This window comes from Lagopus muta, chromosome 5, assembly GCF_023343835.1.
Source record: "Lagopus muta isolate bLagMut1 chromosome 5, bLagMut1 primary, whole genome shotgun sequence".
NCBI classification, from domain to species: Eukaryota; Metazoa; Chordata; class Aves; order Galliformes; family Phasianidae; genus Lagopus; species Lagopus muta.
The window spans coordinates 54,422,780-54,435,284 of NC_064437.1; the positions used below are offsets into that span (position 1 = coordinate 54,422,780).

Sequence of the window (12,505 nt, forward strand, 5' to 3'; positions counted from 1 at the left end):
TCTGTTTCCGCCTTGAAAAACACCTGCGGCAGAGTGAAAAACTGGAGATGAGCGGTGGGCAGGATGACTGACTAACCCTGCAATAACTGATGCTTTCCAAGATCACACCCTACAGATGAGAGAGGGGGAGAAATTGAATCTGAGTGCCTGCGTGGGCTCCAGCCATCCCTGTGCTCCCAGCACTGACCCACACACAGTGGGGAAGTTGTCCCGGGGGCTTTGTGGGAGCAGCACCCCCACACACCCAACGTGCACACACAGAATGAACCCAAATCAATTGTTTTTCCACTTGGGTGAGAGAAAATTAAAACCTTGCGAAAGTCGCTTTGCTTCAGAAGGAAAGCAAATTGGCTTTGCTTAGCTTTACTCCATCTTAGCCTCCTTACCAGTTTGATTTCATTCTTAAGTCTTTTAAAAACCTAGTGTCATATAATCTGGCAGCCCTGGCGATGGGCTTTATAGAGAAAAACACAGGGAAAGGCTTTTCAAAAGCACTCACGCCCGCTGTAACCACTCCTGCTGAAGTCAACACTAAATCCAATGATACTGTTGGGAGCAGAGGGTCAAGGCTGAGCAGGCTTGGTGGTACAGAAACTTATGGGTGGGATTTGCAATCTCTTCAAAAATGATTACTAATAACAAAGTATATTAAAAATAAAGAGCTGAGCCACGACCCTAAAAATATTTACATATCTGCCTACCTTGCAGCTTGACAGTAATTACGGGGGAGCTGATTTCTCTAATGTAAGCCAGGAATAAGGGTTCAGATAGTTGTGGAGAGCCTTAGCTCACAGAGGGAGTCAGCTACAGTGATTACGATGAAGGTGTTTGAGCTCTGCAGGACTGTTGTTGCACACACGCACAACAACACTCCTTAGGTCCACCAGGATGTTCATAAACACACAGTCACACCAGCACCAAACGTGAGACGGGACTTCTCTGGCTGAGATGGTGCTGGATATCTGGAGAAAAAGCCCTAAAATCCATTCATTTCTCAATGACCACAGCAAAACTTGGATAAGAAAATTAGGGCTAGCTAAGAAACACTAGCAAAAAATATGTATTTTATTATAGCTTTGCAGATCTGACTATGTGACACGAATTAATCTAACTTCAAAGGATGAAACATCGTAATTACAAACCATTGCATTGACTACAACCATTTCCAGGCTATGATGCAAGTACGACTGGAATAATATTGTGGGTACAAGATTACTCTAGTTCCCTATTAATGCCAAAAGGAAGAAGGATGTGACTTATTTTCTCTTCCTGACAAATCATCCTAAGACACTGCTGAATCAGATATGCTCGCAGCTTAAAATGAAATAAGTAAAAAAGTTTAACTTTTATTACTAAGTTTAAGGATGCATTAGTGAGAATGTAAAACTAAAGCTTATTTAAGTCCCTGCAATGTTCATGAAATAAATCCTTAGATTTAGTAATTACTTCAGAACAGACAGTGAAGAGAGCTAGAAAAGGTCATTTCCACTGTTATTTGTTGCCATGCAGTTTCAACCTCAGGTTCCTGCACAATACTGCAGTCTTCACAGCAAACATTTCAGGGGAAAATGTTTTAGGTGCATAAAGGCTACAACTGTTCCCACTACACTAAAGCCATAAAACTATTGCAATTGAACCAAAACTTGATAACAGCTTAATGGCATAGAGCAACATTTGGAGTAAACTGAAGCTGATCATACCATTCTAAAGCTCTTTTCCAAGTTAAAAGGCTCTTATTTACAGTTTTTACTTATACCCAAAAGACTGACATATTTTAACTAACCCGCCTTCCTTGTCTTCTTAACCTTGGTCCCTTTCCAAGAAAAAAGATGACATCTGGCCACAGATGGGGCTTGATTTCCAGCAGCAGAAATAACCCACAACACAAAATCCCTTCTGTTTATTTACTGAATTGTGGTGCATATCCTGAGAAGTGAGATTAGCCAGTATTTCCATGGTTAAACAGGTTGGGGGAACAGGCTTGAAGTGCCTCTGTTACCACTTCAGCCACTTACATGAAACAAATCTCTAAATCCTATTTTACATCTTCTGGCATCAGACGCCACCATAAAGCAGCATACACCAAGGCCCACTGATGGGTCAGCATCACCATCACTGCTGCTCACTCAATCTCCTCATATACAGGTCACCCCTGGGGGTATCTGCTGGCAGGGATATCTCAGCTGCTTGGTTTCATGTAAGAAAGACCACGGAGTGGGAAGAAGCTCAGGCAGGTTGCTCAAGCAGGCTCCAGAGGAGCAGCAGCGCATCCCCAGCTGTGGGATGCTGCAGTGAGATCAGATGCCAAGCAGGGCAGTACCAGGCTAGGAAGTTTCTTCTTGGCTTTGCAGCTGCCGGCTGCCCGCTGGTGGCTCTCCCGTCCCCTGTCACCAAGTAACAGAGCCAGCAGCAAGGAGTTCCTTCTTCTCCCAGCCCCTAGGAGAAGGAGGTGGCTAGGGCATTGTGCAAAAGTAAATATTTATGTAGCTGGGGCCTTCCTTCCCCTGTCTTTTATTTTCTCCCCCTTCTTAAAGTGCCACAGATCAGCTGTTTTCATAATTGTGCAGGAAATGAGTTTCCCGCTGGCTGGCAGCTTAACACCCTCATGCACTGAGGCTGCACCACTGCTGCCTGCTCCCACATCCACCCGGGATCTGCAGTGGATGGCTTCGGCCAGAAGGGAGATGGACAGGGCCAGGCAAGCAGGCACAGAGCAGCACAACTATTCAACAATCCTTGTGGTACTGAGGAACCCCATTGCCTGGTCCGCGGGTCAGCCTAGGATCCCAGGAGACATGATGCTCTGTTTATGCCTCTTGGGAATAAACATCCACAACATAATAGCACAGCTTCCTGCCTGTATGCCACTCAGGAAATTCAGGCATATTTCAAGCTTGCAACTTTTTCTTTGTTCTTTGGACAGTTGTCCACTGGTGAGGTTGCTAAATGGCTTATTATCTGTAGGTGACTTCTCCTCCCAACAGGAAATCTGCTAAACACAATTTGCCTTTTCTGTATTTGCTAGAAATATTTTTCCTTCTGGTCTTAGTATCTTGAAAGCTAATGACTTAAATAGATCAGCGATGACGACACTGCCCGGTGGGAACAGGCAGCAAATGCCTTTTCCTTGTACTCTGCTCCAACGGTTTTACTGCTCACCCAAGAGCTCTTCTGCATTCAGTGAGAAGAATGACATTCAATTGCATCCCTCACTCTGACAGGGCCCATAGCGAAGAAGTGAAGTCTGCCTGCCAGCCCCAGTGCCTGCCATAGGAACACACTGGGTGTCAAACCAGATTGCTTATTGCAGTGTTGCTTATTCTGGGTCAGCCCCGTGCCACTCGCAGCCCCAAATATGACAAGGAACCTGCAAGTCTGAACTTGCTGATGGTTAGGATGTAAAATCAGCAGGAGTGTAATTTTCTGCTCTTTATTTAGAGGTGGCAAAACCTTGATAGAAAATGACATGGTGAAAGTGCTTAACTTCAGACCCAAGGAAATCTGAGAGCAAACATTAATTACCTCCATCCTGAGCAAAAGCCTGGGGCCTGCATTAGCACCTCTGTGAATGGGAGAAGCTCAAGAGGATTAAGTTTCCCACTCTGAAGACTTTCTTTTCCTCACCTACCTACCCTTGGTTTCCTCTTTCTAACTCCCAAGTTATTTCCTTCTCTCTGCCTCAGTTTTCCCTTTAAACAGGACTACAACTCTGAAAATGTTGCAGGTGGGTAGAGACTGCAATGGGTTATTTCATTATAATGTAAGCAGATTCAGTATGGCAAGTCCCAGCCTGCAGTATCCCCTCACTCTGCTTCTAAATATAAAGATCCCCTTATGAGTGAGAACAAACATACTCACAAGAGCCTGAAAATAGCCACATTGTGGAGCAGGAAGGTCTGCAAACATACCATATTTAAGGACATCAGCACCCAAAAAGCTTAATGAATAGTGAAAATAGAGTGGCAGAAATCACTGTGATCAAACAGCAAATTCCCAGGTTCATTGTTTCCAAATCCTCAGGAAAAAAATAATCACAGCCTATTTTAAGCACATTAGTACATAAATAAATCAGCTGGCCCAGCCTAAGGACAGAGTGGGATGAAAACAGATGCAGAGGTTTAGGCTATTACTTAGCCTGTGAATCTCAACTGGGCTCTGCTCTCCTATATTGCCCAGGCAGCTTAACTCTGCATACGAGAGACAAGATGTGGCAGAAGAGAAACATCCAGAGGGAATCTCTACTGCCTGTGGGACTGTAAAGGCATCACAGTTCCTGGCAAGCCTGACTCCTGCATTAAAAAGCACTTTCATTATATAGGTCATTTGTTGATGGATTGTGGGAAAAGTCACATTTCAACCTAAAGATGAAGACAAGCAAACCCTTATATAAAGCCACCTTCTCTCCAGCCTGTGGGTTGAATGCAGAATGCTCTCAGACTTGCTACGTACCACCCACTTTAGATTACAGACTCACAGAGTTATTTTTAAAAAGTAATTATAGTAGTAGAGAGCACACTCATCTGGAATGGCTGCCCGAGGAAACGGCGAGCCCAGTGCAGCTCAAACTGCTTTAAAAGTCTATAATCGTGTTTATTTATTGCCTTTAAAAACAAGAATCAAAATCCAACTAATTTCTGAGTGAAAACGTTTGTTTATTTCCCCAAGGAATGCAGGCAGCTATACTGCACTGAAATGCTGCCCTGGTTGCAGGCAGTTATACTACACTAACAACCTTTTTGGTGGAGCACTGAGCATTAAAAACAATTCCCATTAGCTCTGGCTTCAAGCAAATCCAAACCAAAATCTTTTCCATTCTTTGTCTGCCCTTGAAACTGTGGCTTGGTAATTACAAAGCTCATCAGGAGACTCAGATGGTCTAACAGAGGCACACCATGTTCTGCATATGCTGATCTCTGCCCAGAGGTGGTTTCAGTGTGAGCTCTTCACGCATGAGGGAGGAGAAAAGTATTCTTGAGGGTTTTGCCACTCCAGGATGGGCATTGTTCTTTATTCCATTTGCTGCCTTGTAGATTTTGGATCTCTACATTGAGAGAGGACTCAGGAAAGACTGAAAGAGACAGAAGAGAACCAGATACTCGCCCAGAAGTCACCATCACTTCCCTGCTAAGTTTTGGGTAGGCAAGAAACCAAACCCAGACCTTCAGCCATGTTGCATGCTGGGCTCTGCTCAGCGGAGGCTGAACCCACAGAGACCTCAGGTAGAACAGTACTTGCAACAGACGCCCGCAGCAAGCAACAGGGACAGTGCCCAGCTTTATTAAAACAGCAACAAGACGATAATAAAAGCACTCAGAACAACCCCACTCATCCACTCCACCTTCTTTTTCCTTCCTTTTGTAACGATCTCAGGCCTTTGGCTCAAGCCCTATTAACGCCCAAAGACCTCCAGGACCTTCAGGAGACTTGACAATGCCTTTGAAACAGACTCAGTATGCAAAGCCCATGGCCCCCCTGCACCCAGTTATGTGGGGCTCATTACAACTCCAGCAGCTCCTTCCTTTGAGCGCAGTGAGTGCTCTAAAAGCCAGTGGTTGTTGATGGCTGGCTTTTTTTTTGCAGGTTCTTCAATAGGAAGCAGCCTGAGGGCATCCTATGACCTCATGCTTGACAGCCGTAAAGACTTAAACCCTAAAAATATCCCCACAGAATCTGAAGAACATAATCCTCCTGCCTGTCCCCCTCCAAACCATCAATCCTCCCGCTGCTCAGCTCAGGAACAGCCGCTTCCTCCCGGCAGTCCTTGTTTTCCCTTCAAGCCTGGAGCCGACAGGAAATCCATTCTCCTCTTGTAAGAGACAGGAGATGAATTTTCCGCAATAGCTCTCCTAGCAAAGCAGAAAATAGAAAGAAACAATAGAAACTGCTTTCTCAAACAATAGGAGCTTCTGAAGAGCAGCTCTCCAGAAACACAGCATCACCCATTTATCTGCCAGTCCTAAATAAGCCTGAGTGGAAAGTAGCCAAGGACCTGTTAGCTATCTTGGCCCAAATATAAGGTCATTTTAAAGCTGGAGGCATCCTCCCCTTTCAAAGAACAGGAATGAAAACTGACAAAGCCTATATTAGAAGGAAATTATATTGCACTGTGGCATAGCTCCCACAGAGCTCAAGCCCCCAACATCCTGCACTTTGAGCCCATTCTCTAGCAGCTCCTTTGGGGTGGACTGCAGTGCTGACTAACTGCAGGTGGGTGGAAAGGGATAGAGGGGTGAGAGTCCCCTTTCTCCACCCAAGCTCACAGCCTGTAAGCCCCAGTCCCATATCCCCTGCACAGACTGCAAGGGGCCAGACCCATGAAGCAAGCATGTGGAGAAGGCACCAGGATCACTGCAGACGTTGCTCAGTGAACTGCTCTTGCAGATCTTATCTGGGAGAATGCTTGCTGCCTCATGTTCAAGAAACCATGGCAGAATATCTCCTTAACTTGTATTTTGGAGGTTACTTGTCATTTGTATTACTCTTGTATTACGCAGCAAGACAGACATCTGAGACATGTGTGTGCCCATCAGACCTGCAGAGACTACACCCGCACACAAAAGGAACACTGTTTAGGATGATTTGCCTTGTATTTTAATCTAAAATGTCAGATATAACTGCATCCAAGATAACTTTATCTGACATTTTTTCTTTTTTTTTTTTTTTTTTTTAAGTTTATATTTCTTTTTGACAGGCTTTGAACTGCTGCAACTCTGATCCTTTACAAGCGGGTCAAGGATTGAAAATGATGCTAAAGAAAAATTAAAATAACCTACTAATACCTTGCTGCCCAGGCCCAGAGAGCTGCAGGAATGGATAGCTGAAAGTGACAAAAAAGCCTGCAATTAAACAAATATCTTTCTGCTCATTAAATCATAGAATCATTAAGGTTGAAAAAGACTAATAAGATTATCCTGTCCAAATCCCACTAAGAATTAAGACATTTCCTTTTAAATGTCCACCCATCAATAACTCTCCAAGGGAGAAAGGAGCTGGCAAGAGGATCATCTCTGATTCCTAAGTCTCTCCTCAGCTGGTGCATGCCCCAAATCCCCGTGTGTTGTGCCTGCCGTGCAGTGGGGAGTAAAGTAGAACTGCCCTGCATGCACAAATCACTGCTGATATTCGGTCTCTTTGACAAAATTACACATGGTCACATCCTCATTTTGCTGATCCTGGCCTCGATTTGCACAGGTGGAACAGGAACCACAGGATCCCAAGGCTACCACAGACGTGGCTATAATCTGAGCCCAATTGCTCTGCTGCGGCACAGAACCACCTCCGACCAAATCTCTGAACAAATGCAGCTTCTCTGCAGCCCGCGGAAAAACGAAAGGAGCCGAGTTGGAATGCACGCAACCGAGAGGAAAACAACCAATGAAAACCTGTTGTCAACATGCTCCAGCCTCTGTCCTCGCTTCTTCTTCCCCAAGGAAAAGACAGCATTTGTAAGGGAGGAAAAAAAAACGCCAACAACACAGCACCAAACCGAGATGGAGAAGCAGACATAGCCACCTGGGATGCAGTTCATCGGCAGGAGCTCTACCCTCTCTGCTGCGGCCCACGAGCGGCAGGGATGGGGGTGAGGATGGTCCCGGCCGGCGTTTGCTGGAGCTTACTCCCCAGCCTCCTGCATTGTGCAAAACGGGGAGGCTCCCGCTGTGCTCCCCAGCTGGCCCAGCTGCCTGGGCGGTGCTGCCATCTCCTCCTGCGCCCGGGGCCGCCGCACCCGTCCTGACGCACACAGGTGGGGCTGCGGCCGCCCTCGGATGGGGCTCACGACCCCAGCGCCTGCTTGGTGTTGGGGCTGGGAGCTGAGCGGCAGAGCCCGTTCTGGCCCACCTGCTTGGCTTTGCCTGGCAGCTCCTTTGTCTCCAAACCACAGTCTTTCCCCCCAGGAAAGTGCATCAGGCTGTGGTGGGGCCAGCACCATTTCATCCAATCCAACGGCACTGAGATCTGCCAGGAGCCCCAAAAAGGCTCCTTTCTGCTTTCCCCTCCCTAATCAAGGAGGGAGAAAATCTGAGTGGGAAACGAAGGAAGCGAAAAGAAACCTTTCTGAGAGGCTCCCCAGTGCTGGAGGAAGGGACTGGGCTGGCCTCTGCAGCTGCCAGGATGATCTGGTAGGGCTCCCCACAACATCAGAGATCCGGCTTCCCAGTGCTAAGGAAAGTCAGGCAAATGGAGCAGTCCATCTCCCTTTTCAGGCAGCAGAGAAGATGCTGGAAGGAATTTCCAACAAAACCCATGCAGAAATCCCCAAACTTTTATTATGGTTCAAGTCCTCTTTGAACGTCTAGGCTCAAACCACACTGCTACATGGGCACAAAGCATCAGGAGCCCACCTTTGTCTGTGCACAGACCTCCACAGCAGGAGCCCAAGCTTCCCTCTCTTCCTCCCTCCCTCACAGGGATCTGCAGCCCAGTAGCAACACGAGGGGATGATTTCCTGCTGTGCACTGTGTTTTCCCCAAGGCCACACTTTGGAAGATGCCATGGAACAAGAGGAGCTGACATCGCTCAAGCTTCAGCTTTGTCTCCAGACGGCTCTTCTGTTTAGTGCCAAGAGAAATGAAAAACAAAGCAAGCCATGCAGTCTCAGGGTCAGCCATTGCAAAACTGTTAATCTTGGGGCTGCATTGCTCAGACTCTGTCATTTATATTTGCCACTGTATTTGCCAGAAGCACAACAGAGCAGTCTTTTCCTTTCGGCTGAATTTCTTTTATTACCTCAAGACCCTTGAAATATGGGTGCACAAACCAACAACCTCTCTATCTGCATCAGTAGAGAGAAGAAGAGACAGAAGGAGCAAAGTTTCACATCCACAGTCCAAGGACTGTTCCTTGGATTTGCAGCATAAGTGATGGAGAAATCAGTGCCTTTCAGATGGGCTCAACCAACAGCCCCACAGTCAAACAGCACTTTTAATCTCTGGGTTTTTGTTTTGTTTTGTTTTTTTTACAAACTATCTTCAGTCTAGACAGGGTTTTTGTAGCAAATTTTATTCTAACTTTTTCACAACCTCCTTCCACCTTCCCTAACAAAGACCTCATACCACTACCTTAAAAATTAAATCATGCTCTCTGGGCATCCCATAAAAATTTTCCTCTCCCTTACTCCTTCAATGAAGGCTTTTTCAACAGTAAAAAAAACAAAAAAGGAAATCAGAGAGAAAAAAAAACTTATAAGAAGATAAAATTGGAAAAGGATAGGAAGAAGTCTAAGTTCTTCCTCTTTGTTATGATTTAAAAAAGAAATTCAAGAAAAAAAATCAGCGTAGCAAAGGGAGTCTCAAACATAAAACAAAACTACAAAATAATCCAGTAAATATACTTGATTATTTCCTTGCTCATTTCCATGGCTATGAAGCTGCAGTCTTTATTTGTGTAGGAAGGAAGGAAAATATTTGAAGAAAGAAATTGATAGAAGTAAGATACACAAAAGGTGTCTAAGGGAAGGAAAACTGCCCTTTTCCTTCTTTTGGACCCAGTATGGTCTCTCCTTGGAGGGCAAGGCTCTGTAGCCTTCTACACTTTTCTTGTTCTTACAGGTAAAAGGCTTGACTGCCCCAACAAGACACCTTGCCTAGTAACTCACAGCAATGTAACTACAGCAAAACAACAGTAGTGAGCACAAAGGGGGCTATCAACTGTGTGTAAAGCAAAAATCACAGCCAAAATGTAACAGGTCACCTAAGCAGCGGCCATCTGCAGAGCTCCATCAGGTCCAAATGGGGATGAAAACACACTGGCTCCATGTTCCTCTGCCTTCCACTGCAGCACATGGTTTGGGTATTGCCATCACCCAACTCCTGCATACAGACCATGTCTGCCCAGGCTGCTATGGCTCCACTGCACCACGTATGACCTGTCAGCCAGTCCCACGCGCACCTTCTCCTTTAGCAAAGTGACCTGGCCCTTAATTCTCCAAGCTCTGATCATGCCGTTATTTCAAGAGATCATCACGGCATCACTGACAAGCAGGAGTGCTGATACCCAGTAGCCACTGTGTCAGTGTCAGCTTTCTACAACAGACCTGATGGGAGGAAGCCATCAAAGCCCGCAAGCTGCACAGGCAACCGAGGGCACTCAGCACCTGGCAAGCAGAGTCACTACAGCTTGGCTGAATCAAGCCAGTAATAAGCAAGCATGATCATAACATCTTCATAAAAATAGGATTTAAGTGCAAACATCTGCCTTGCTGTTTTTTAATTAAGACAGTTTACATCTACTCCTTTCAGTGATCCACAGCTCCGGCAGCAGAAATGCCATGCATATTCTAATTAAGGCAGCTAGTTTATTTAACAGTTTGACATTGTTTTACATTAGCTGAGTCACCTTGTTGCTGGATAAAGCAGCAAATGCTTTTCAGCAGTTCAAAAAGAAAAAGGCAGAGATTCTGTATCAAAAGTAGAACGTGTATCACAGATACACAGATACAAATTGAATACAGCTGAAGTCTATTCTACTCCAGCAGCTCCTCTCTTTGGGACACTAAGTCAACCCAAATGTTTCCCAGATATAACTCTTCCTCTCATGGACACACATCTCTCTCATGTTCTTGTAGGGTGGGAAGGGTGGGAAGTGTTATAACAGACATATGGGATGTATCTCATCCTCCACAAAAATCACCCACCCATATATCAGGACATACATCACTAAGAACTGCACGCAGGCTGAGCATCTGTGCCCTGGATTCAGCCAACGTTTTTCTGGGACAAAGTAAAAGAAATTGGCCAGTGACAGTCAGTGCAGAGGAAAAAAAATGTTACCCACAGACAGAGATTTTCCTACAGCACCTCACTTAAAGTCATTTGCACATCTATATGGTGCTTTTCACGGATCTCAAACTGATTTGCAGCAGGGAAGGCAAGCAGGCAGTTCCCATTCTCATTGTATAGGGATTTCACAAAGTGGTTCATCTATGAGTTTGTTCATTGCTCAACTGGAAACAGAGGCTGATCTTGGACTCCTCTCATTCCACATTAGAAATAAAGGGCAACACCACCTCCCCCTGGCTGCATAGGGTCTGGATGTAGTACAGAGAGCTGGGGCCATCTTCTAGAAGGCCCATGTAGGCTGCCAGGCTGCCATGCTGCCCTACTGTGGCTTCAATGCTTGCACCACGTATTTGCACTACTGGCTTACAGTTCCCTGCTAGCTCTGGAGCTGTGCTAACCACACAACAGCAGCAGATTCTCTGCCTGAAACAGTGTCACAAACCACAGCATGCTCCCAGTGAGGACTAAGCTCTCCCATTGCAACTTCTTTTTTGGGGGAGAGCTGGGATCTCCTTTTTATAGTTAAAGGCAGAACAGACCTTTTAACAGGCTGAAATTACTCTATTTATCCTAACACTCAGTGCAGTGAGCCAGACTTTAAGCCAACAGCTAGAATCGTGCAGTCAAACAATAGAGAGCTGGCCTGAGTCTGAATTTCCAAGAGCACGCTGCGGTCTGGCTCATCTCCACCATGCCAGCGCTGCCATTGCTGCTGGAAGCGTGTGTGCTTCCCCTGAGGACAGGGCATCTATCATGTCCAGCCCCTCTCTGAAAGCTGCCAGGGAGATAGTAGCTCAGGCCAAAGAGATACTTATTTTTGGCCAGTATTGCAGTAATCCCCTTTGCATTTAGTCTTCTCACAGTTTTGGTCTTTTTAATATCTCAGTGGCAACTCTAACTGTTCATCCTTTATTATACAGTAACATCGTGTGCAGAGCTGTGACACACAGAAATGAAGACAACGGTGTCTTTGGTTTCCAGTGGCCTCCTTGTTTCAGGCTGTGAAGTTGCAGCCCGTGGGCACAGTCCCATAGAAGCCACCAAAACCCTTTGTGCAAGAGGGCATGAGCCAGCCTGAACCTGAACAGCAGATATATAAGACCCCCCTGGGAGCCCTACTGACCATGCCAGTTATGTAGGAGGAAGAGGAGGCCTGGTATCACAGGGCAGCATTACAAGTTCCCAGGGAAAAGGTATTTGTAGGACCCAGTCACAAAAAGTACTGAAGACCATAGCTGGGGAATTGCAAGTCCCAATTCATGGCTTAGGTTGGGAGGGACCTTAAAGATCATCGAGCTCCAACTTCTTGCCATGGGCTGGGTTACCAAACTGGATCAGGCACTCTCATTCATCTTGCTTAGGGCCTTAGCCATAATGTTACCTGGTAGAAAAGGGATGATTCTTTGTTTGGGGTCTTTCTGTCCTCCTTCAATGGGAAACTTGTCCAGAAGCTGCATCTGCAAAGGAAACAGAACAAATGTCTTAGGGGGAAAGTACAGACTGGCCACTTAGGGATGGAGGATTTCTTGGTCTGTGTGTGGTTTGAAAGGATTAGCAAAGCAAAGCAACTGCAGGAATCCCTCAGCCCAGTTGCAGGGGAGCATGTACATAAAAAGGTACGATACAGCTCCCTCCAAGAAAGGGAGGGCAGGTTTCTGGCAGCGCACAGGAGCTGGGATGGGGCCCAGGCAGACATCTGAGTCTGGCCTTGCCGTGCTTCTAAAATT

General features: G+C 46.0%; 1 protein-coding gene across 5 annotated transcripts in view; it reads right to left on the bottom strand.

Annotated features, from left to right (window-relative positions):
- SH3PXD2A (SH3 and PX domains 2A) overlaps positions 1-12,505 on the bottom strand; it is a 235,739-nt gene that overhangs the window by 155,111 nt on the left and 68,123 nt on the right. For all 5 annotated transcript variants that reach the window (XM_048946827.1, XM_048946828.1, XM_048946825.1 and 2 more), the window contains one exon: positions 12,160-12,235. In XM_048946827.1, coding sequence (XP_048802784.1) covers positions 12,160-12,235 — 76 coding nt within the window. The remainder of the gene's footprint in view (positions 1-12,159; positions 12,236-12,505) is intronic.